Source organism: Myiozetetes cayanensis, unplaced genomic scaffold (genome assembly GCF_022539395.1).
Source record: "Myiozetetes cayanensis isolate MyiCay16 unplaced genomic scaffold, myiCay2020 scf2-11, whole genome shotgun sequence".
In the NCBI taxonomy this organism is placed as follows: domain Eukaryota; kingdom Metazoa; phylum Chordata; class Aves; order Passeriformes; family Tyrannidae; genus Myiozetetes; species Myiozetetes cayanensis.
This window is the reverse complement of record NW_026087411.1, coordinates 86,053,551-86,079,771: the sequence shown is the minus strand read 5'-3', so window position 1 is coordinate 86,079,771 and position 26,221 is coordinate 86,053,551. Positions and strand designations below refer to the sequence as shown.

Here is a 26,221-nt window from a genome sequence, read left to right as displayed (position 1 = left end):
AAATTTATTATGCCAAGATAAGAAAAAGCATACTGTAACACAGAATTTTTTACATCTGATATTAATTTCTTCTGTATTTCTTAATAGATTGAACTTCACCACATAGCAGTTTATTGTAATCCAAAACTTGCAACAGAAGATACATGTTGTGAAATATCTGGAGACTTGGTAAGATGTCTGTTAAAATTAAAATGTTAATACAAAAGAAATTGCTTTGCTGTTTCTTGCTAAAAAGTTGTAAATAAGTTTCAAGAGAGGTGTTAGTTTAATTACCTTCCAAAAATGAATCCCACATCTAGAGCCATGGTACATAGTTTCTTGTTGCCTAACTAAATGGCACAGTGGGGCATCCGTAAAAGGCACTAGGGGCTGCTAGTGCTTTTTAAATTCATTTCTTAACACTGATTTAATATCTAATTAGTAACCGAGGAAGCCTCAGAGAGTAGGAAACAAATCACTGAGGTGGCTGGAGGATGGTTTCAAACAACAGAGGCTGTTTCAGTAACAGTTGCATCTTGTGAAACATTACAGATGTAAGTGTAGAAGACCCCTCTGGAAGATTTTACTGAGAGGAGATTTGAGGTTTTTGCTTAAGGAAGCTTTTTTTGACTGGAAAAAGGCATGTTTCTCAGAGACGCTTTTAGATGTTTTCTCCTCCTGCATTCCAGAGGAGCTGACACCCGGGCATAAGAGAAGATAAGTTCTTCAGACTGTGTCTGAAGGCCCTGCAGTGGGCAGGGGTGGGGGGAAGGGAGAACAAGGATGATAAAAACCTTGAGAAGAACGGGAGGCGTGTCTTTCCTAAGCCTGTTGCAGATTTGTTAAGTGTTCTCAACTTCGGAAATAAATTCTTCTAAATCCTTCCACTGCCTGGTACTTGGGAATACTTTTGTACACTTGTACATTTTGTACATTTGTACAATTGTTCATTTGACCTTAACACAGATGATATAAAAAAGCCCGTGAAGGAGTCTGCATGGCAGTAGAAGGAAAACAGGAAGGCACTGGGCATTTTCCTTATTTCAATACACTAAGATGGAGGAATGGGTGTTTCATAATTGGCAAGTTATAGTGCTAGATTGACAGTTCAGCTTGATGGTCTTAAAGGTCTCTTCCAACCTTGATAATTCTAAGAAATAGTTTCTTCTTTATAATGCACATGCTGAGATGTATATATATTGTTTGAGGGAAAATACTAATTTAGTTTAAATGGTTCACTTTTCCCTCTTGTTTTGATAGACAAAATCAGTGTAAACTGGAAGACACTAGAACTATAGAAATGCTTGAAGTTGAGCAAAACACACCTGCAATATAGCCCATTAAAAACAAACAAACAAAACAAAACAAAACTCAGAAAGAGAAAGTGTTAAAAGATTGATCTGCCAGTTGTAAGTCATTGAAAAGATCAGGTTCATCTGAGACAGCAGGGAGCACCATCACCAGTGAGCCTGTAGTCAGGGAAAAAAACTTTTAAGGGCTAGTAATGTAAGGGAAGGAATTTATACTTAGATACAAATTTCTACACCAAGCAGTAAATCCTGTGGGAATTTCTTTGACAGAAGGCTTGAAGGAAACCTCATTACATCTTAATGAGAGTTTCTGAAATTTATCAAGTTCTGTTGGCTTATCCTGTATTATATCTTCAGGTTGGCTCAGTTCTCAGGAGTTAAAGACAGGTGAATATTGGTTTCAGGGCTTTTGTGCTTTCTTTCCAAACTATGAATGCCTGAAGTATTCCATTAAAAAAAAAAAAAAAAAGGAATTTTCCTTTGCACTCACTCTTACATTTTGCATTTTGGAATGGGGGGAAGGACAGGATGAAACTGAGAAGTACTGCCTTTTTTTCCCTGTGGGCATTTTCTGTTTCACTACTTCTGATTTTAGGAGATTTTATTGCTCTTTCTGGACTCTTTTGGAAGAAATTGGGACAGTCTTACCAGTTTTAACTGGCACTGACTTCAGAACAGAAGGATCACAGTATCTAGAATTCATTTTATTATTTATTGCTCTTTTCTCTATTTGGCAGTTATTCTGGCTTTTCATAACATGGCATGTACAGGGGTATTAAAATAGGAGGTTTTAATAAAACTAGTGTTTGGATGCTATTTACCAATTAACTAAAATGGACCAAAAACTAGAAAATCTTTTTACTTTAGTGCCCACGTGAGGAAAGGTTACTTGCTACAACCTTGTCACCAGCGACTACTTATGCCAGCAAAATATACACGCTTCCAGGAATGCAACAAGAATCCAGAGAGAGATGCCACTGCTTTCCAAATAAAGTATGAAGTTTTCCAATTGCTTTTTAGTGTATCATGCTGTTTAATCCTGCTAGGTATAAAGAACAGTTACCTTTTTATAAGTTATGAAAAAATCTTACTGGTTTGTAGTATTGTAATGTACTATTTGGTTTTTAACTGGGAAATACAATGTAAATTTTAGATTTAGTTAATTTAGGGATGTCTATATGGTTTAGTTGTTTGAATATACACCCAAAAAGTACCATGGTAAAAATGAGACTTATATTTAGGCATTATATTTAGTGTAAATGTTTTCATTTGAGAATAAATTATATTCTACAAAATGATTGTTTTCTTTTAATTCTTCTCCTGGGTGTTGCACTGTATTTATTAAGTCATTTGCTTTTATTACGCTTTTGTGACAAAGACAGGAAACTTAACTAAATATATTTCAGATCTACTTTATTGCCTTTTTTATTTCTTTAAAAATAAGGGAGAAGCAGGACTGCCAGGAGTATCTGGTTTACCAGGCCAGAAAGGAGAAAAAGGAGAAAAGGTAAAATATCAGTTGAATTCTGTCTTTCAAGTCTTTATCTTTGGATTATCTTTCTTAAATAGGACTATATGTGTTTTGTTATTCCTTAAAAGGAATTTCCCTATGCACAGTGCTTGATTCTGCATTGGACTTCCTACTGGGCAGCTTACAGCTGTCTCACTTTGGGGTCACCTCTACATCAACTCTGTGGAACACAGTTTACCTGTCTGGGAAGCACATGCCTACCCAACCCTGCTAGCATTCCCTATTGCCTGTTCCCCTTATCAGAAAAAACAAAAGAAGTCATGTATGTGGTCTGACAAGGATTTTTCCATGTCATGTGTGTACGTCACTGCTGATGGACAGAATCCTGTGTGGTGGATTCATCCTTGCAGTCATCAGTAGGACGGTATGAATTCACTAATGTGATGTGAGTTTATTCTTTGACAACAGTCATACCTGAAACTTTGTTAATTGTGAGGAGAGAGGGACCTGACACTGGCAAGTCCCTAGGAAAGGCCAGTCAGTGCTCCTTCCTTTGGACCTTTTCTGAATTTTTCTGTAATGCTTACCATGACATTCTTGTTTGTGTATCTTGGGGATTTCCTAATAATAAAAGTCAGCATATCAGATGTTTTCCCTTCACACTCCATTCCTTAAATTTTGTTGGAGGATGCTGAATTAGGACATGTCTGGGAACGTGTTTTCCTTGTGCTAATAGAGGGGGCAACTTGAATAAACTATTGTAAATCAGCCAGAAAGACAGTGGCATAGGAATTGGGTTGAGGGAATGCAGTGTGAGAGGAAGATACCTAGAATCAATAGGTTAGGATGGAAGTGTCCTAACCCAGCATCCTATCTCACAGCACACTGTTAAGTATGTGATCTGAAATAGCTTGTTAAGACAGTCAGTGCTGTTCCTAGGACTGCAGTACCTGGCTGAAAAGGGTTCAGTTCATGAAGGGCTTATCTATCAGTCAGTTGAAACTAAGTAACTTCCTTGACAGTATAATGCCCCCCTACAACTCCTCCCCTCCAATGCATATTTCACTTTTGATACAAGCTGTATCTTTAGGTGGAAAAAAATGTTAAGTGATGTTAGCTTCTACAGTCCAGTTGAACCTAAAAGGATTGCTATCAGTGTCCCAAATTAATCACTAATTTTTGCTGATCCTATACACTTGCTGAGTGTATGGAACAATTGTCAGTTGTAGTGTTAGCCTATGATATCAACGTAGGGAGTTTCCTAGCACTTATTGTCTTATTATGTATTATTATATATATTATTGCACTAGGAAAATATTTGTAATAAAATGATAAGAAAAAAGAACTCCTGGAGAAAAAATGAGGTATCTGACTGCTCTTTCCTGCCTATTTCCCTTGCTAGTTTTCCTTTCCTGCTCCTCTAACTTTCCTCTTTTAACCCAATCCACCTCATTCCATTAAACCATATCTATTGTATTAGGAAACCTTGCCATGGTTCCTTTCTGGTCCAGTTTTTGTTGCAGAGGTCCCCGATAGGGACTTAAAAGCTGAAATGCATGAAAAAGTAAAAAATGGGGCAAAATACGGCTGGCTGTCAGTGATGACCAAGTCTGGAATTGCCAGGGTACTTGGTAGACTAAAATTGTTATAGTGAGCAGAAGAAAATGCTTCACACTTATGAAGTAAGAATTTAGGGAGAGACCTACTTATGTTTTACCACCTAACAGTCCAAGTTATCAAAGTAATCAATCCGAAAAAATGTGCTATGGTTTGAGTATTTTACTCAATAAATATCTTGTGCTCAGTTGAAAAGGATTTTCACTGATACTCTTAGTAAATCCTAACAGTAGACTCACGATTCTACCTTTGAGTGTTGTTACACTGAGTGTACCTCATTGGACTACTAGTGTTCACCACCTTACAAAGCTGTTCTTCTGTTCTTCACATACTTCATATACTTCACTTTTCTGAAGGATTTTGAGATCTGCAGAAGGAAAAGAAAGTGTCATTAAGGAAAAAGAAAAAAGTTAAAAATGCATTGGCTGTGTTTTTGGGTTTAGTTTGTCATGCTGCCTACATGAATTCTGTTAGAGATCATACAACCAATAGCATCTGACCTTTATTACTCATGAAAAACTATAAGCTTTCAGCCTGTGGTTAAAAAAATCCCAACCAGAAGATAGAAACATAACTTGCAGATCTAATTTGCAGTGGAAAATAATTGTCTTCAAGGTGGCAAGTCTGTCTGCAGTTAGTGGAACAGAAGAGTAAACATACCTTGGTTAATTGGCTAGTAAGTCATACAGGCTAAAGGCTTCTTGGCATGTGACAGGCTATGTAATTTTAGACTATGCAGTGTATAAAAATACACTGCTGAAGGTAATGAAGTGGTTCTGGTCTATCAAAATACTGGCAAGTGGCAGAAGGGAACAGAGCATGCATAGATAAGAGAGTCATTCTGTGAGTGATTAGATAAGGTAACCAGGGGCCAGTTCTACTTCTTAATTTCTTGTAGTGCCAGTGGATTGATGTTATCCACACACACAGGATTTGGTCTACTTTTGAGACAGAGCTGTCTGTGTCTTTATTGATGATCTGGGTGAGGGGATCAAGTGCATGCTCAGTAAGTTCACAGATGACACCAAACTGGGTAGGAATGTTGGTCTGCTGGAGGGTAGGAACGCTCTGCAGAGGGATTTGGACAGGCTGGATCCATGGATTGAGGCCAGTTGTATGAGGTTCAATAAGGCCAAGGGCTGGGTCCTGCACTTTGGCCAGAACAACCCCGTGCAGCGCTGCAAGCTGGGGGCAGAGTGATTGGAAAGACGGCTGGCGGAAAAGCACCTGGGAGTACTGGTTGACAGCCACTGAACATGAGACATCAGTGTGCCCAGGTGGCCAAGAAGGCTAGTGACATCAAGAATAATGTGGCCAGCAGGACCAGGGATCTGTACTTGATGCTGGTGAGGCCTAACCTTGAGTACTGTGTCCAGTTTTGGGTCCTTCGCTACAAGAAGGACATTGAGGTTCTGGAGCGCATCCAGAAAAGGGCAACAAAGCCGGTGAAAGGCCTGGAGCACAATTCTTGTAAGAAGTGGCTGAGGGAACTTGAGGTTGTTTAACCTGGAGAAAAGAAGGCTCAGGGATGACCTTATCACTCTGTACAGTCACCTGAAAGGAGGTTGTAGCCAGGTGAGGCTCAACATCTGCTCCCAGACAGCTAGCGACAGGACAAGGGGAAATGGCCTCTAGATGCACCACAGAAGGTTCAAGTTGGACATCAGGAAGAATTTCCTCACTGAAAATATGGTCAGTCATTGGAATGGGCTGCCCACCGAAGTTGTGGAATCACAATCCCTGGAAGTGTCCAACAAACAATTGGACTTGGCACTTGGTGCTGTTATTTAGTTGACATGATGGTGTTCAGTAAAAGGTTGGACTTCATCTTGGAGGTTTTTTCTGACCTTTATGGTTTTGAGATAAAAAAAATACTGTTTTTGTGTTCTTCTTGACAATCTTACTGTTCCTTTCTTAACTTCAGAAAGGTTAACTTCATGTCAGAACAGAGGTATTATGTTTGCTCTGTAAAGGTAAAGCTTCTAAAATATTCTGTCTGGGAAGCTCTTTCCCTTTTTGGGGGTGGGGGGGCTTATGGGTTTTATGTGTTTCTCTTTTTTTCCTTTTTTGGTGGGTTTTTTGTTTTGGAGGTTTTTTTAAAACTTTAGAGCTGTGTTTGTTTTCTGATAGCTGATGTTTTTGTCCCGTAACTGCAGTAATTAAAATCTCTTTAAACCTGATGGAGGGACTTAGGTTGTAATTTAAGAAATGGTTATGCACTTTACATGGGACAGTCTCATGCAAAATGCAGAAACAGTCATCCAGATAGGAAACCATTCTGTTTGCTCTTGGGGAAGACACCAAACTGCTGGAATGTGGTAGAGTTGTGCAGTTTCTAATGTTTCTCTTGTGAACTTTGGAACTACTACCAGTAGGATCTTGCTATTTACAGTTATGCACGTTGTGAATTTAGAGAACTTGGGCACTAACTCCTCAGCAGTGACTTTTGGGTGCACAGCTTTAGATTTGAGCTGCAAACCTAGGTTTGCAACCTATTTTAGGAACCGTTTATTTGTGCAAATGTGTTTCTTCTGCTTCTTTGTGCAACTTTTTCTCTCAAACAAAAACTTGATAGTTATTTCTTTTAAACAAGTGATGTTTTTTTCATAAAAAATTGGATTACTCCAGAAAAGGCTGCAGCATTTTCTATTTGCTAGAGAATGTTCTCTTCTTGGTACAAGTAGACACAACTAATGTTATAGTTTTGTTTTTAAATTAAGACTAAATGATTTCAGTGCTTTTGTTGTATTCCTTTAGCATCCAAACAATTTTTATTTTAAATTTTATAAACCTTATACTTGACATTTTAAAGCAAAATTTCTGTGTTTGATGTTTTCTTATGTAATTTTTAATTCTTATGGTCCTGTTTGCAGCTGCTGGGATCTTCTGTAACTCTTCTGATCAGCTGGTCATTTGTCTCTTAAAACTAAAATTTTTGTATAGATTGGTTATGGTTTGGTGTAAGGTTTCTCTGAGGGGTAAAATGGAGGGAGAGAGGAACTGAGTTTAAATAGCATCTTTTAAAAATATTGTGGACTGTGACTTTAGACAAACCTATATTACATGTTGAGGTTTCTCAGTGTAGAACACAGTCTACCTATTGAAAATGGGCCCTCTTAATTTCACTCTGCTGTTGCAATGAATTCCTTTAAAATCAGTGGACCTTCTTTTATGGAAATGTGGATGTGCAAGTATTTGTCAGATGAAGGTCTTAATTGACATTATAGGTGTATTCAAATACATTTGTTTTGTCTGATTTTAGTGTTACATGTAAGGCAGCCTCCTCCACAGTGACTGCATTACTAAGCAAAAAAGCAGGTAGAAGATGCTTTTCTGTTGAGTCTGATATGACCTGAGTAGTTGTGTTAACCTCAGAGGTCTGTAGAACTTCTAACTGGTCAATTTGTTTTGTAGGGTGAAATGGGCATCAAAGGACAGGATGGTGTTGCTGGTCTGCCTGGTGAAAAGGTATGTTTGTGTATGTTGATATGTAATTTAACTCATGGGAAGTGTTCATTATGTCAGTGGACTACCTGTAATCGTGTGCAGAAATGGGAGGATAGAACGCTTCTATTAGAAAATTGACTTCTTAACAGCACTACCATGTTTTTGTAGCACACTGAAAAAGCCACTCAGATCAATAGTATTCTTTGCAGATCCACTTTTTTTTGTGGGATTTTTTTTCTGTAAGTGGGGGAACCAAAGGGACTGCTTGTTCCACTGCTCATTTGTGGTCTGCAAGCCTAAATAAGAGCTTTTGTGCACTCAGCAGTCTACTTGGTAAAGCTTGAGATAAACACCACTAACCTCTTAAGAAAAGACTTGGAATAGGTGAGACGGCATGCCAACCTACCTGAGTATTCGAGAGGATAGGTTTCATTTCAGAATGTTAGTTTGCAGATTAAGACAGTTGTATGCATTTATTGGGTTCAGTGCTAATTACCTGTATTAGAGGAGTTCTCTAAGTCTAACATCCAGCAACTTCAGTGTAGAAGACAGCCCTCATAACACTGAGGAAATAGCTTGTTGCTGGACTTTCTAATAATTTGGTATCTTGTGATTTTATTGTTTTTCTTTTCCATAGGAACAGTTGAAATAATAGTAGATTTTTGGCATATACATGGAAGCCAGTTAATATATAATGAATGAAACTCTCCAAGTACATGTCTTAGTTGAAAAAAAAAAAAAAATTCAAAATTTAATTGAGTGGTATCTTCAGCATCATGATTTAAGTCCTCAACCCTCAATTCTCTCAATTTAGGTTCTTTTTCATCACATACTTCAAGTTACTATTCTTTCAGTGCCATAACCCATTATACCTTTTAAAGGCAACTGTTGCTATAAGAGGCTCAGAATTTCAATATTGAGCTTTATTGTTTGACATGACGGTCTCATATGTATGTAGTGTTTTAGTAACGGCAAAGGGTTTGATTTATTTTGTAGTTATCCAGATTTCTAAGTACTGAGAGAAGCAGAGTTATACATTTGCTGCTGGTGTTAAGTAATATGTGGCAGAAAAAGGGAGAGCAGGCTGGAAAGGTGTTCAAATGACACTGCAATATTGAGGAATTGAATTCTAAAGTGATATTTTGTAAAACTCAGAGAAAGTAATAGCCAAGTGACTAGCTATTACTATTCAGGAAAGTGATCTTTGAATTACAGATCAGTGAAAAAATGGACTCACTGTTTAGTACCAGTCAAATAAACAAACAGAATGTAGAAATTATTAGGAAGAGAAAAGGGAACAAAGCAAAAGCATTTTAATATCACCATTATTGATGAATCCGTATTGTGCTGCAACTTGAATAATGTATACAGTTCTGATTCTCTCTGATTTTCTGATGAAAAAGGCACAACTAAGATAAGAGGTGTCCTGTTCTGTGTTCTATACAGTAATGAACGGAGCAGAAAAGATTAATAGGGATTGATTTAGTTATTTAGTTATTTAGTTAGTTAGTTAGTTAGTTAGTTAGTTATTTTAGTCTTCAGTGTGTGAACTAGAGCATCAAACCTATCTGATAGCAAGTTCCAAAAGGAGAGAAAGGGCTCATTCTTCCTGTTATATTATTACAGTTTGAACACTGCCAGAGAACTTAAAAAGGCTGCAAATGCATTAGAAAATTGATGGAGTAAAATCCACAGAGTGTGTCAGACTGCTTGTCTGAAAGCTCTTGAGCTCCAAGACACTGAAGTCTGGGAAACCCACTAGAGAAGTCTTTATGGCTGTCCTGTTGTTTTTCTGTAGAGACCTGTTCTTATCACAGTTGTAGTCATATAACTGATTATAGAAACCTTTGATTTGATCCAGCTAAACAGTGTTTTACTGTGCTCCTAGTAGTGAATTAATGGGAAGAGCTATTGTAAAGCATTGTACATTGATTGAGACTGATCTAGAATGAAGCTGTGTTTTCCCTTGGCTCTTCCTGTAGCTCCTACTCTGATATTATCTCGCTTTAAAATTACCAAGCTATGTTGCTTTTCCACTACCAGTTATTATTACAGTTTCCATGGTTAATACTGTTTGGGTTTTCTTTTTGCTAAGTGCCTTGCAGATTCATTGTCAAGCCAAATCCCAAAGCTCCTGTTAGTTTACATAAGGCTCAACAGTCAGATCGTATTTAATGTCAAGGCATTGTACTTTTCCTGAACATTATAACTCTTCTAATTCAGACTATGTAAAAACCAGACCATTTTTGCAAATTAAAAATGAACTACCATGAAATCTAAAACTGTCAAAACTGAAAATTTTTAAAATAAAAAAGACAAAATATTTTGTACACGCGTAGCTAGATGAAGAAACTGAGATCCAGCTACCCAGCTTCTGCTAGCTGGAGTTGTCATGTCTATGCAGAGTAGTACAGTGCTGTGTTCAACTATTAGCTTCTTTCTAGAGGCAGAATGACTATTTTCCTTGTGTTGTGAAAGATGTTAAGATGCTCTGTCTCCCAGATGATGCATCAAGAGTTATAAATTTGTATAGTCTTTCATTTTTTTGCTCCCTCAAGTGTGGTGTTCTGGATGTTAACATTGTACATGATCAAAGACAACTAAACGAAGTAGAGGAACAGCACCAAGCCTGTCTGACTTCAATAAGCATTTGGACAATGCTCTCAGGCACACAAGGCGATTCTCAGGGTGTCCTGTGCCGGAATCCCTATGCATGTGAGACCCTATGCCTTGGCCTTCTGGAGATGTTCAGCAAAGTGTGTGAAAACAGCCTACTTTTTGGCAATTAGCAAGTGAAACGGACTCTGGATACACGTTTGAAACTGGTTTTGAAGAGTGCTGGTTGTTGCCTGAGAAATTAAGTCTGTCCCTGAAGTGTAGGTTTGAGGTGACTGGAGTACTTTAAGGTGTATGATGACAGTCACCTATCTGTTGCAGATCAGGCTTCACAAGTTAAGCAACCCTAATCTAGCAATTAGCCTAACCTCATTATGGCAACACGAACTGATTGCTCTACCATTTAGAATGATCTTCATCTACTACTGCTGTGTGCAGGGTCACATCACAGGCATAACCTAAGCAAGATTGGTACACTGCTGTGAAGTATTCCTAATAAAAAAGTTTAATTATTTTCCTAGTGTTCTCATCATACTGAAATAGTTAGAGAAATTTCCTGTCAGTGGGACCCATAGGCTTCTCCCTCCTGAAGTCATACTGCCATATTACTTCCATACAGGCTGCATATGTGCAGGTCCTTTCCTTGGCACCCACTGGGGGATTGATATGGATGATCTGCTTCCTTGATATGTTTTTTGTGTTGGGACTGCACAAAGCAGAATGGTTTTAAGGGGAATGGTTTTCAGCTGAAATACAAGACTTTTAAGTTACATGTTAAGAAGGAAGTCTTTACTCAGAGGGTGGTGAGGCACTGGAACAGGTTGCCCAGAGAAGTTGCGGATGTCCTATCCCTGGAATTGTTCAAGGCCAAGTTGGATGGGGCCCTGAGTGTACCTGGTGTAGTGGGTGCCATCCCTGCCCATGGCAGAGGGATAGGAACTAGATGATCTTTAATATCCATTCCAACCCAAGCCCTTATATATGATCCTCCTTTTATAATATACTTCTAGGTGTTTCAAATAGTTGGACCATTAGTCTAGCTTAAGGAGATAGACACTTTGAACCATGATTGGAAGATCAAGTATTCAAGTCATAAAAATGTATTTTTAGTCCTTTTCTGCAGATAAGTGGGGGAAAAAACATTCACCAACCACCAGATCTCTCTGTTCTCATTTACAGGGAGTTCACTCTGTACTTTCCTTTCTGAGTTTTTTGTAAACTTGAACAAGTTGGTTTTGATTTGCCTCTGTATAGTTGAGAATTTTCTTTTTCCTACCTTTCTTGTGTCACTCAAATAACTCAAGTCCTTTCCTCCTCTTTGCTACTGGGTCTATAACGCCATGGCAATGAAGTTCCAAATTGAAAGTTTATGTCCTGGGTGCTAGGTGATGGAGTCCTATTTGGGTTATGGGGTCATTTTTTTGCTTGCCTGTGATGACTTGACAGTCAGTATGACTGGCTACCCAGGGAAGTGGCTGAGTCACTGTCCCTCGAAGTGTTCAAAAAATGTGTCATTTGAGTACATGGTGTAGTGGTGAAGACGGCAGTGTTAGGTTAAAGGTTGGACTAGATCCTAGAGGTCTTTTTCAACCTTAACAATTCTATGTCTTATGTGTTATGAATCCTGCTAGCCTAAAAGGTCTCATGCCCCTGAGAATGTTCTGAGGGCAGTAAGGCTCAAAGGACTCAAGCTGCTGAAGGTATTATTTGCTCTGTTCTTGGCCTTTACATATTTGTCTATGTTTTTCTATTATGAAAATATTTTTCTACTTTATCGTGTCTACATTCTGAAAAATAAAACTGATGTAAGCAGAACTATAAATCACAACATTCAGCAGACTTATTAAAATAAACTGGTTTTGTCCATTACACTTTATCCAAACCTCCATAGTAATTGCTTTCTTATGATTCATAGTATGCAATTCAGAGCAATGGAGATGATGTTTCCTAAACTACATTTTGTGAAATACATTGTCAACGTTCACTTTGAATACTTGACTTTTAAATGGCTTACTGTTTAAGTTTTTTGCACTAATTTTTTGCAATCTAGATTATGAACAGACATTATAAAATATTAAATATATTGATTAAACTTTTTAAAATAACTGGTTTTGCACAGTAAGCCTGAAGCAGTGAGATATACTGTACAGCAAGCAGTATGCTGTACATTTGCTACTGCACTGTATATATGCTCCTACAGTGTATTGTTAATATAAACAGTTTAGACTAAAAAGAGAAAGAAATGCTTATGTGAATAAAAAAGCATTTATCACTACACAACTTAGATTTGTATTCAAAGTTGGACCAGAGAAAAAAACTGAGTGTACATTTCAAGAGCTCTACCAAATGTATGAGTGTTATTTGTACTTTGAGTCATGAAAATGATATTGGGTTTACATGAAACTATGCAGTAGGTATCTGTAAAAGGATTATTCCTTCTTTTTTTCAAATGTATGTATTTGTGATGATGATGGCCCAACAAAACATACATGAACTCGTATATTTTGTGAACTAGAAGATAACAGAACTAGAATAAATAATGCTGTTTGTGGTGGCCTGTTTTCCTCATTTAACTGTGTGCTGTGGTTATCTGTAACTTCAGTTTTCTCAAGTACAATGTCAGTGTGCTGTCTTCAGTTTTCACTGATTTTGAAACCTAACACTCATTATTTTATTCTTGATAAATTTGATTATCCTTTTGTTATAGGATTCTCTTTATATTTGGTACAGGTAAGGAAATTATTAGTAAAAGGCTTCCCAAAATGTGATACAGATTCCATTTGTGGTTTGAATGCTCCATTAAAACAACATGATAACTAACACTTCCTGAACAGTCTACTTTATATTGCCTGATGGGAAGAGCTCTCCTTTCCTAGTGGTACCTGAGAAACTGAGTTTGAAATCTGCTGCACTTTTTTTTTTTTTTTAAGAATTAATTTAATTCAGAAGCTCAGTATAAAACATGGCTTTGAAACATCCTGTGTTATCTTTTACAAGATAATTTAAATATTTATACATGAATTTAAAATTTTGGAAGCCACCAAACAACATGTGTAGCATCTGACTTCAAATTGCTTTCAGAGATGCTTTTAATACCCATCTCCATACCGAGCTACTCCAGGGTTGTGTCTTCAGGGCCAGCTACTTAATGAAATCCAGAACCTGAAACTTGTTAAATGTACATCTGAATCAAAATGTGGTTGTGAAGATGCTTGCGACCACTGACCTGCTTTCCCCATTGCTGCAGTTACACCATGGGCACTCTGTCTAGAATTTTCCAAGGTATACCTTGACTTGGCAGAAGAGCCACGAATATACAACCTGTTATACCAGTTCAGCATATACTTCTGGAGCATTAATCACTCAGGTAAATATGCAAATCTGAGGAGACATTGGTGTTGAGCAGTCTTGGAAATGCAGTCTTTTCCTTGCGCCTGTCTTGGAAAACCTCTGGATTTACCTTCCACAATCCATGTACTGTAGAGATCCTTGACAGGGGTGGGCATATTTCCAAAGTAGATCATCAGCATCTTTGAGAAAACTTCCAGAAGTGTATGTGGAGCACTGGATACGTACTGCTTAAAACCATCATACTCAGTTTGTCCATCTTTTATTCAGTGCCATCCAATTTCTAAGCTCCTGTCATTACTAATCAGTTATATTTCAATATTTTTAGGTAAGGTATGGACATATATTGTGCTAGTTATGCAACTTTTGAAAAATCTTTGTGCTGCTTTACTCTGGAGTCAGAAGAGTATAATCAGAAATATAGAAAAAGTATTTGACATCAGAAAGCTTTCCAAAGTACTCCTACTCTTACAGTTGTGACCTGTAAGAATGTAAAGCCAAAAAAAAAATTAATAGGAAATATAATGCAAATTTTTAAAAAACAGGGTTTTTATGAGTAAACAATTAAATAGATTAGCCTGAAAAAAAAGAAAGACAGTGGTTTTCCAATTGGAAACTTTATTAGCACCAAGTTTAAAGCCTTGAGGTGTTGAGAATTGCTGGCTATTGGAAATCAGGCAGTTGGACACCATCTATTTCAGTAACAAATTTGCTATGAGTTTTGTATTCTTTTTGTGTTTTCAGTGATTATCTTTGTGTATAATTAATATACATCTTATTTAAAGAGATGGATGAATATGAAAATAGTAGGTCTCACTACATTTCTGATGTATAAATTTTCTCTCTGAAATATCTTACTGGGAAAATACACTTTAAATCAGTATGTTTTCTAAAACTGGTTTCATTACTTCAGCATGTATAGTTCTTGCTTGCTTGCTCTCTCTTTAGCATTACAGGGGAGTGTTTTGAATAGCCTTTGATCATAAATTTGATTCCAGAGAGCCGTCTGCTGTGCTGACTTATTTTTGCCTTATTAGGTGATTTTTGCTGTTCACAACTCCAGGAACTGTTGAGCTCCTTGGTTTTTCAATTCCTAAAGTTAAATGACAGCAGTTCAGTTCTTGATAGAAACTACATGGAATCAAATTACCTTGCATGCAGTAACATTACTTCAGTGTTATTTCCACTCTGGAGGGAATGGTGCTACTGACTGCTGTAGGTGTTGGTGAGGAGAGACTTGATTTTTAAATTAAGGGCTCATTGCTTTTTGAGGAAAAAGAAATTATGCTTCAGTCCTATCTGAGGAAAGAAATGGCATTGTCTTCTGTCCTCTTGTGGCTTCTCTCAAAATCAGATTAGTATGTCTCAGTAAAACAAAAGTGCAAATGTGTTTTGGAAGCCAGACATCAATTCTTGTATCGCTTGGCATCAAAGTCGTGGGCTCCTTCAGGCGAGTGACACTGGTGAGATAAGAGTGGGAGTGGAAGGGTATATATACCCTCTGGTATTTGCATTGGAACTGTAATAACCAGTAGAACGTGGCTGGTCATGGGAGCCTGGAGTGCAGCAGCAGCCTTTGTGATGTGAGGTGTGGCCACAGCAACCAGAGGTCACCATCCATTTTATAGGGGTCTGGGATGCTGGGAGCAAAACGGAGCATGGCATGGTGCCATGCAGGGCAGGCTTTTGTTAGCGTGTTATGTAATGTGGAAGTAAAATATAATGCGGTTGTTAAATAATGCAGTCATTAAATGCAGCTCTTTGTTCCTTAATCAGAGATTCATGAATACTCTAGCTGTGAGCCTGCCTGGCTCTGGGATTCTTAACTATGTTTGAAAAGCCTCAGCTGGGACCTTACAGAGTTTGAAAGGGCAGGGGGAGGCTTGAGGATTCTTCTTCAATTGTTCATAGTTTATATTTATTGGAGCCTTTCTGGAAGGTTTCTGTGGCACATAGATTTTAGTTTTGTATGGTTTTTTCTCCTTCAGTTGTGAGGGGGTTTTAAACTGTAGGTTTTTAAACTGATATTCTGAACTTTCCACATCTCATCAGAAAGCAGAGCTTTAAGAAAAATACCTGTTATTACAAGATTTAGCATTGTAAAAGCTGGCAGCAATGCTTTGCAGAAAATGGACTAATTAGGGAGGAAAGATGTTTCTTACTGTACTGCTGGATTGTACAGCTTGTCTGATACATTTTGCTTGGTTTGTTTGTCTTCTTTTTTGTATTGGACTTCACAGAATACTAGATTTTGGGCCTGATGAATCGTTGATCTACATTAGAATAATTATGTGTAACTTCCATTATTGTACTTCATTTAAATTATATAGAAGAATATTTTCTCACTGGATAATAACTCTTATTATAAGTAACACATTAGATTTTTTTTTAAATTTTCGGTGTCATACATAGTATGACATAGAAAATTCATACATAGTACAAATTATACAGCGTTTATAGATAATGCTGTTGGCTGTGACTTATGACCTTTTAACTCTCCTTTACCCTTTTTTAGTGGGTGAGTTGTATTATTAATATTTAAATAAATGCAGCTCAGATGTCTATTTTTAATGTCAATGAATATACTTATTCCCCAAAAAAAACCTTAAAATTATAACATAGCTTTTATATTCCAAATTCCATGTAAATTGCTTTTTTAAATGCATAGATACTGAATTGTTGGAAATAAAAACTGCAATTTAGTACTATAGTAAAATCATTCATAGGTATTGCAGGCCAGAATGTATTTTATTTTCTAATTCCCACTGCTAGCCAGTATTTATAAACACCTAAAATCCATACTGCATGTTTCAAGTCTGAACTGATTAAATCAATGTGACACGCTGAGGCTGGGCCAAGTCTTGTCTAATCAGCAGTCAGCACTGTTGCTCTGGCATGAGGCTCCCAAAAATAGAAACACAAGAAGTCAAACAAGTAAGTGGAAGGGCACTAAAAGAAAAAGTGCTGCTAATTCCACTGTTGACTTTCTGTCTAATGGATTCTTGTTCCCAGGCCACACTAAGTAAAGCAACTGGCGCGGGCTGTGTTCCTGCAGATGGCTCAGCAGTGACACACGTGGCCCAGCTGGTTGACAGGTGTTTGATTTGTGTTTAACAAGTACCTCATACAAGCCAGATTTTTTTTTTTTTTTTTACAGATACCAAAAAGCTAGTCAGCTGATGCTTTTCTTCAGAATTAACACTCCTTTCACTATGCTACCTTTATTTTGTGAATGACAGTTCTTCGATTGTCCCATACAGATGAAGATAACAGGATTTTAGTTTGTTATAGGAAAGACACTAAACAGGAGAAATTAATTCATGGTTAGCTTTGTTTAATAGTTGTAACCTGTTACCTTTACACTTGGAAGATGCTATATTATTTATAGCTATCGGCTGTATTATCTCAGGAGATGTTTATTTAGCTGTCCACTTCGCAGAATGAAAATTCACTTAAAAAATATGCATGGAAGGAGAATGCCAGACTTCTGGGGTGTTGCTGTTATACTCCATGTTAGTGTGTCTTCGTATAAGAAGGTCTTAGGACTTTCTTGTACAATGTAGCATAACGTGAAGGAAAAAAAAATTCCCTGTGCAGTGGAACATACAGTATTGATAGAGATGCACCAAAGGCCATTAGGGAAGAGCAAACGTAGAAAACTATTTAGCAGACAAGAATTATGTAGAATGTTTGCAGTACTATTTCTTAACGAATTTTTGAAGCTTTTTTGTAACCTACATGACAACACCCTGCATAATTGGAGAGAGGTCGTCTCAATGAGAGTTTAAGGGGGAGGTGGGTGGTGGCTGTGTTTTAATGAATAGAAGATACTATGACCTTTGCAGCATTTGTTAGTCAGTGCCATGAATAGCACCTCTCCTGGCAAAGGCAGCAATGAAAACCGTAGAGCATCAGGATGCTTTTACCAGTCATCTTTGATTAATGAGAACCTTAGCCAGTAGGATGTGTAATGTAACAGTGGCTGTGGCAAGTTTCTCCACACTTTGATCTGAGAATTTTTATTTTTTGGTATCAAATCCATGAGGTAAGACTTTAGGAACAGTTAACAAAAATGTGTCTCTTTGCAGGGACAGGGTTGTGATACCAGAGTGTTGTCAAATAGCCAGAGGAAATGCCACCCTGTAGAATACACTGTACTGGCACTACTTCTGCTGAACCACAGAAGAATGAGAAAGGAATGCAGCTGGAAAAATGGGTGTCAGACTAGTGTTGATTCTCTAAATAAACATTGGGCTTTAGTGAGAGGATGATTAAAAACTCACACAAAGAGCCTGTGTCCCTCAGATAAAGGAGTAGCTCCTTTCTGTCATGCATCCCAGGTGTGGTATACAGAGTAGGCTAATAAGCCTCAAAGAGGTTAAAAAAAGGGCCTGAAAGGGAAAAGTACAACCCTACTCAGCTGAGATGTCAAGGTGTTCAGAATTTATAGAAATTGAGACTTCAAATCTTAAAGGAGTAGTTCCAGGGCTCCTTTGCTGACAGGAGATCCACTGATTCCAGATTCTCAAGTGAGTCTAGGTGAGTTGGAGTACTAGATAGGTGGTCGGTATATCCTCTTGGTCTCTCTCCAAAATACGTTAAATGTCAAAGGGACCATTCTTGAAGTGAGGAGATACGTTTCTTGGGAAAGTCTTAAACATCCACGTGTAAATGGAGACATGGAAACTGTATCTTTAACAACTTTATTTATCAGTAGTTGATAAGTTTGCAGCTACACAAGCACACCAACAACACGGTATTTCAGAAAAAGTACTGATATGAGTTAATTCCTAGATTAGAAATTCAAGTCTATATGCAGTCTGATTCACCTTAAATGCTTATTTTTTTTCTACTTCTTTTGTTTTGCGTTTCATATCTGTGTGGTTAGACATTACAGTTAACAGTATTTCATGGTCTGTGGGGCAGATATTATTTTAGTGTAAACTCACATTTGTACCAGCTGAGAATCTGCCTCCTAAACCTTCAGTCTGTGGAAATGGATAGTGATGATGATGATAATAATAATAGTTCTCTAGTAAAGAATAGCCTCTGAAATCTAAGGGTTTGACCAGTGCTGTTTACATTCCTAATATAAACTTGGGGTTCCAAGTATTATGATGAGTGTAATGGTCATAATATATTGTATTACTTTTTAAAGATCTTAGCAATAAATTCTTATTGAATAATGTGTTTTAACATTTAACATTATTGCATTTCAAATATTGTTTGAGCAAGGCCAATTAGATTAATTTCCAATTCTGTTGAAACTTTAATAGGATTTAGATTTGCTTTAACACCGTGTTATGGCTGGATTAGCAATAAATCAATAGATGGTGTGTAAGTTTGGTAATTTTCCTTTTGACAGATTTACTCTAAGGGAAGAACCATGATTGCAATGAACTATCAGTTGTCCATGACTATAAGATCAAATTTTTTTCTACTGTCCTGACTTCAGATAATAGAAATATCCAACTGGCTAGACTTAATTTTCTAAACTGTTCATCTAGAAAACATTATGAATCTTTTCAGCCAGAAAACTCTTAGCCTATTCTCAGTACTCTACAGGAAGTGTTCTCATGGGTTTTGTTTGCATTTTCTTTATGCTCTGCATATGATATTGTAGGTCAGCTGAACTGGATTCTTATCGAGCCCATGTCCAATTTTTGTCTGCACTGCATTTTTAAGTTGTCACCTCTCCAAGGACATGCAGTAGCAGTGAATACCTCTTGCATTTCCCAAACACAGAAGGAAGACTTACTGATAGCAGAGGCTCTGCTTCTGCTGATACTTTTTTGATGGTATAGAAACCAATCCTTGATACATATTACAAAGACCTCAGACAGTTTATTTTCAAAGAAAAAAGGGGGGGGGGAAGGCAGTATATCAGCCTGTAGTTATGCATGAAAATAAATGGAGTGATCCTTTTATCTTTGGTTTTTCACAACAACTTCTCTGATTTCTTATGTTGGGGGAAAATAATCTGTGGGACGAAACTATAGGAACAAAGTCTTGACTTACATACTTTATTCATGAAATATGTATGCTTTATGTATTTGAACATAGAAATTATGTGAGTTGCATGCTTTCTAAGACATGCTAATAGCAGAAAAGGGAAACAATGTCAACTAAAGAGAGTGCAATCTGGAGTAAGGAGCCCTGTGGCCATTTTCTTTGATGCTCTGAGCTGCCTCTGGCCACTGATACATTAGTTCGCGTGCAAAGCACCAAAACCTAGATTTTCAAGTGTCCTTTTATTTGGGGTGTATTTAACATCTAATTGCCTGAATGGATAGGCAAGTCAGTCTTGTCCCAAATATGGGTAATGGGAAGGGATGGGAATGAGGAAAGATTGATGCCTCCTGAACTAGGTCTATGTTATAATATGTGAATGAGTTCAGTAGGGTGACTGTCATTTGCCTTTCTCTTGAGCCACAGAAACCCTGATCACTAGGACATGAGTCCTCTGACCAGCCCGCCCTGATCCCCTTGGCCAGACTGTAGGTGTACCTGCTCTGCTGGGGCTGCTGTGGAAGCAGCAAACAGAGCAAAGGAAACAAACTATTTACCTATCACAAGCTCTTCTTCATCAAGTTATTTTAAGGGAGGGATCTTATTCTTACATGGATCAAGTTTGTATCAAGGATAGCACTGTGCAAGTACTCAACAAGTGCTGGTAGTTCAGCAGTAACCAAGAGGGAATGAAAAGATGGGTAGAGGCAGTGAAACTAAAATGTCATATTGTTTAGCAGAAACTTTTTGACATGGTTAATCCAGGAAATTGATGGATCAAGTAATAATAAATATAATCTGATTATATTTTTAAGTAACTCATATTCTATCAGGTGATCCTGACCATTAACAGGAACCTGTTTAAAGAAACAAGGAAATATTCCAGTAGGCTAAGAAAGGTGTCATCTAATGGACTATAATTGGTGTGGGATTTTTATTTGTTGAAGGCAAGGCTCTGCCCCCGGTGGTGGCTCTGGAGTAGCTTGGTACGTGCTCCACAGGGGAGGATGCTGCTTGAGCCTTCTCACAGTACATTGTTGAACATTCCGCTCCATTTCTGCAATGCTAAAAATAGTTGTCCTCATTTTAAAACACGGGGCTATTAGATTATTCCAAGGGTCTGGCATACTTAGGCTAATGGAGGGCACATATCCATAAATTATCAAAACAGTAAGTAGTGTTTGACCATGCTGATTTTACTTCTATTAAGACGAGTTTCCTTGCTAGTAACCCTGGAGTAACAAGCCTATTCTGTAAATCAAGCTCCTGGCAGTGCCCCAGTAAATTTAAAAATAAAAGGAGAAATATTGAGAATAGGGAAGCATCTCACTGCTTCTTGGTGGCTTTGTTTTTTTTTCAATTTTGAGGAATCATGACTGAAAAATGCTTAAAGTATTTTACAGTAATTGTTTCTCTTTCCCAGCCTTGAAAAGCATTTCATGAAGTTCCAGCATGTTTGCCTTTATAAGTCTTGTTAATACTTAAAATAGTCTAAATAGCAAAAAATGCATTCCGAATGATTGAAACAAGTTTCTTTCAACTCTTGTTTTTGTTTTCTTGGGTTGTTGTTTTTTGGGTTTTGTTTTGGTTTGGGTTTTTTTATGTGATTAGATAACGAGATTCCTAGGTCATTTTTGGCACCATATGACTGGACAGTACAAGTAACCTATACTCTTGATAAAGTTTGCATACTTGTATGTTAAGATAGCCTCTCCTTTTATATTTTTAAAATCTTTTTAATATGGAAATCTTTTATTTGGGCAGGGTGGGAATAGCTAAATATTGAAGTCAAGGTATAAAAATTAATGAAAATGAGTTCTAAGAAGGTTGTTAAGTACACACATATAAAGCATCTTTACCTTCAAAACCTTTAGGTGTAATCTCAGTCTCTAATTTTATAGGGTGTTGCAGTGACATTACAACCTTCAAAATCAGTAAATGATAAATATATTAAGGACCCTGATTACAAATACAATGCATATTTCCAAAATACTTAAAGCAACCACAGCATCAATCATTTCTGTATTTTTGCATTGTTGTGTTGAAGGGATGATTTATGAAACACTGATTAAACAATGCAAGAGAAAACACCTATGGCTTGTCTCCACAGAAAAACCCTGTGAATGTGTTTTGGTTTCTTTTCTAGTTTACAGTCATCCAGTGGGAAATATGAAATATTATTATCTGGTAACAGACTATGAAGAACTTTTCACAATCCATGCTGTAAATCTGGAGAAAATGAAGGGCTAAGGATTACTTTTAATGATTGATTAGAAATTTTCCTCCGCATGCTAGTGTGTATTGTTACAGAGGGCTGCTGGAAGGAAGATGTTGGACACTGTACCATGAGTTAGAAAAATGCCATTTTAACAAGCTATTTTAAGCTATATTTTAATTGTTGTATGTCATGAGGGTTTTGTATTCATTTGCTTAATTATTTATATCATATTGATGAGTAATTTTTCTTTTATTGGCTCCTTTTTTTTTAACAGAGACTGAAATTTTTCCTTTGTCTCTGTTCTTTTTACATCTGAGAGGCATTTGTCTCCTTGGCTTGGAATCAAACAAAGTGAACTTTCAAAATTTTGTTCTGTTGCTGATTTCTGACTTGGACAGAAAACTCGGCTGGGTGGTGTGCAAGTTTCTAGGGCAAACTTCTGTCAAGGACATAAGATCCATGAATGGAATGGAGAAAGCATTTAATTTTAGATTCTTTTAGCTTAAGTCTTCTTAAGCTCCCATTTGAAATCGCATGAGCACAGATGAATTCTAACAGAATTTAGCTCAGTAACTGTAGTTTTATTATGACAATAATTAATGTACTTCATGGTGGCATATTTCATGAATCTTTAAATGGAGGGCGGCTCTTAGCTTTGAGTGGCAGAACGGTGTTCTCACTAGGCCTGTAATTGTTTAACGTGCTTTGCTAAGAAGGAATGGAAAAGAAAACTGCTGCAATATTTTATATTTTAATTGTAGATGAGATACTACTAGGTTTTTAACTATACCTTTTCTTTGTAAAGCCATGTATTAAATGCAGAATTCAATTGTCTGTAGCTCTCAACTCAGAGCTATTGATTAATTTTTTTCTTTTGTTCAAATACTCCTTATTCAAGGATATGAATATGAAGTTTACTGTTAGCTTGAGTAACAGTAAGAGTAACCTTTTAGAAACATTTTTTTATTAACAAGGTGATTGGTTTTACTTATATGCAGTATCTGAGCATAGACTTTTAAGCATCTGGTTTCCTGAATGGAATTCACAAACTTTCGTCAGATTCTTAATTTTCATGGGCAGTGCAAGAAGAATTTGTGAGCTGGAGGATGACAGTCAACTATACAGGTGATTTACTTTGCTCTTTTAAAAGACACAGTAATTTAACAGCATATACAGAACGTTCACTTAGTAAGTAGGACAAACTTGCCTGATTGCAAGGAATCAGGATTTGAATTTCTTCCCCCTGAGTAAGGTGGGCACTCCTCTAGAGATGGGGGAAAGATCTGAAAAACCCCTTTGAGGAGAGCTAAAGCCAGCAGTCAGCTTTGTGTGTGTAGCTTCCTGTGGGACCCAACTGTGGATCATGTGTGCTCTCGAGCATCTGACAGGTATTAGCGAGAGAGTGGAAGCTGTGGTACACTTGTTGGGATTTTAGTTACTTGGTTAGTATGCAAGCATCTTCTGGAGTATTCTTTTCTGAATCAGCGACTGAAGTAAAACTTAAGAAAGCTTGTCTTGTGATCCACATTCTCTCCTTTTTTTTGTTGTTGTTGTTGTCTATTTGTGTGAAGCAACCTACAGCTGTATCTGCTGCAAAATTAGACAACCTGTAATTTTTAGTGGCCTAATATTTTGAAAATGAGAAGTATTTTAATGAAATACAAGCTAACAGACATAAATAACCCTAGAAATCAATTCAGCTGTTCTGTAGAAAAGGAATGAGAAGCAATGCATGTCCAGATGCCTTTTTCTCTTAATTTAGCCCAGTCATGAGTTAGGTTTGTAAAATGATGGCTATGTACATTTTGTTTCAGGGGGAAGCTGGCTTAGTAGGTGCTCCTGGCATACATGGTCTTACTGGTTCCGAGGTAAAAGAAAAACTAAACACCAAAACGAACAAACAAAACTTTAATTCTATCCATTTGAAATCTCAACTTCCTTTTTGCCAGCTGTCCATTATCTACATAAATTGTACTTGAATTTCATATCCTGTTTCTGAGTTATATAATGTGACAGAGGAACTTTACTACTGGCTTCTCTTTCAAAAGAGAAAGGGCATGTGGTGCTGTGGTACAAACCTGCCTAGCAGTATTATTTTGCATGAGGAGCAGCTGCCTAAGTCTCCAAAACGTGCAGCTCTTTCCAAGCACAGTATTGTAGATTAAAAAATTTGAAGTTTGAGAGTCTCGGAATCTCAGCAAAATGAGATGAGGGACGGTACTGCTTCTTCCACCCTTCCATTTTAATCTTTTCCAGAGATGGAATATTATAGGAAGGCCAGAACTTGCAAAAAGAGACATCTGTATTATAGACCTTGCTGATAATACTTGTTAAAGTGGCCTCTTTTCATGGTCAGTTTTTGTTTTCTGTTGATTGCAGCTGTTCTTAACAGCAGTTATTTGGAATGAAATGTAAATGTCTGTCCAGCTAATTCCTTTTAGCAAATTCTAGGGGAAATAGTTCTGTTGCTTCAACAAGTTAAGACTACAGAAAGCCTCCCATTATTTTGTTATTATTAAAATTTCTAGAGAGTGTTCTGAGGCATGACCTGGATGCAATTTGTGTATCTTTTGGGCATATACTTCCTGTAATATTGCACAAGGGGAAGGAAGGAACTTACTTTCTGCAGATGAGGTAGCCAGCATTTTGTTCAGAAACAAGCTTACAACAGTCTATCAGTTTATATATTCAAAGACAGGATCTCATTGACTTTAAATATGCAGGCATATTTAAAACACTGAAAATCAGCTGAGCAATCAGTGATTGGTCCATGAAAAAACTTGTGTGAAATATTTTACCTAACTTAATGAGAATTTTACCACAGAAAGGAGAACTTAAATCAGTCTTAAATGTATTATTTTTCAACTTTCACATTTTTATATCTACAGCATTTGAATTCTTTGAAGTAAATTACCAGTGGCTAATATTGTTGTGTTTTTATGCTGTCAAGTGGAAATTACCTAAACTTCTTTATCTATGCTTTGTTGATTGTATTTCTTGTTTTCTCTAACTGGTAATATTTTTTTTCTAAATTCAAATATGTGCAAAGAAATCCAGACTGTATTTCTGAAACATAAGGATTTAGTTAATCACTAACATACAGGCAGAGAACTGACTGGTTGAGCAGCAGCATTGCTGAAAATGATGTGGAGGTAGACATGAGACTGAATTATGACCTAACAGTGTTCTCCAGTTGGAATAAAGTGAACCACATATAAGCCTATATTAGTAAAACTGCAGCTAGCAGATGCTTGATGGTGCTGCATCTGATGTGCTGTGTCATGTTTTGGGCTTCCTCTAATCTCAATTCCATAGGAGATGTGGAGAAACCAGAGGGGCTCCAACAAGGAATTAATTTATGTCAGGGGCCTAGAAAACAAGACCTTTGAGGAGTGTTTCAAGAGGCAAAGTTTGTTGAGTCTGGCAGAGAGGAAGCCAAGGAGTGATTGAAACTGTCCTGCAAACCTTAGGAGCCCAGCTGGTTAATCTTCAAGGACAGCTTCCTAAAACCCCAAGAACAGTTCATGCTGTTATGTGGAGAGTTGAGTGAGTATGGCAGAAGGCCAGTGTGGATGAACAGGATGCTTCTGACTGACCTCAGACACAAAAACAAAGTAAACCATGGAAGCAGGAGTGAGCTGCTCAGTAGGAACATAGAAACATTGCCAGAGCATGTGGTGATGGAGTTAGGAAACCAGAAACTCATCTGGAATTAGAACTATTGAGAGAGTTTAAGGACAGCATGAAGGGCTTCTGTTAAGTGCATCCATGGAAAAAACAAGGGTGAAGAAAATTTTGACTTGCTGATTAATGAGGGACATGGAAAAGGCTGAGAGTACCCAATTCAGTTTTTTTTACCTTGTTTCTTCCCTAATAAAGCTTGCCCTCAGGCCTCCCAGGTTAGTTAAGCCTCCTAGCAGAGAGTGTGATAATGAACTATTGCTCACTGAAGTGGAAGGGAGTGTTAAGAGGCACTTAAGCTACTTGGACATTTTCAAGATACCAACCAGTGTGCATCCAGGGGTGCTGGCTGTCACTGAAGGGCTGCCCTCTGTCATTATCAAAAAATAATGATGCGGGCCAGTCACCCTCACCTCTGTCCTTGTGAAAATTATGTAACAAATCCTGGAAGGCATTTCTAAACACAAGAAGAACTAGAAGGTGACTGTGAACAGCCAGTGTGTATTTACCAAGGACAAATTGTGC

General features: G+C 37.4%; 1 protein-coding gene across 8 annotated transcripts in view; it reads left to right on the top strand.

Moving 5' to 3' along the window:
• COL19A1 (collagen type XIX alpha 1 chain) overlaps positions 1-26,221 on the top strand; it is a 183,022-nt gene that overhangs the window by 34,818 nt on the left and 121,983 nt on the right. For all 8 annotated transcript variants that reach the window (XM_050314649.1, XM_050314648.1, XM_050314644.1 and 5 more), the window contains exons 7-10: positions 88-168; positions 2,157-2,282; positions 2,734-2,796; positions 7,792-7,845. In XM_050314649.1, the coding sequence (XP_050170606.1) occupies positions 88-168; positions 2,157-2,282; positions 2,734-2,796; positions 7,792-7,845 (324 nt within the window). The remainder of the gene's footprint in view (positions 1-87; positions 169-2,156; positions 2,283-2,733; positions 2,797-7,791; positions 7,846-26,221) is intronic.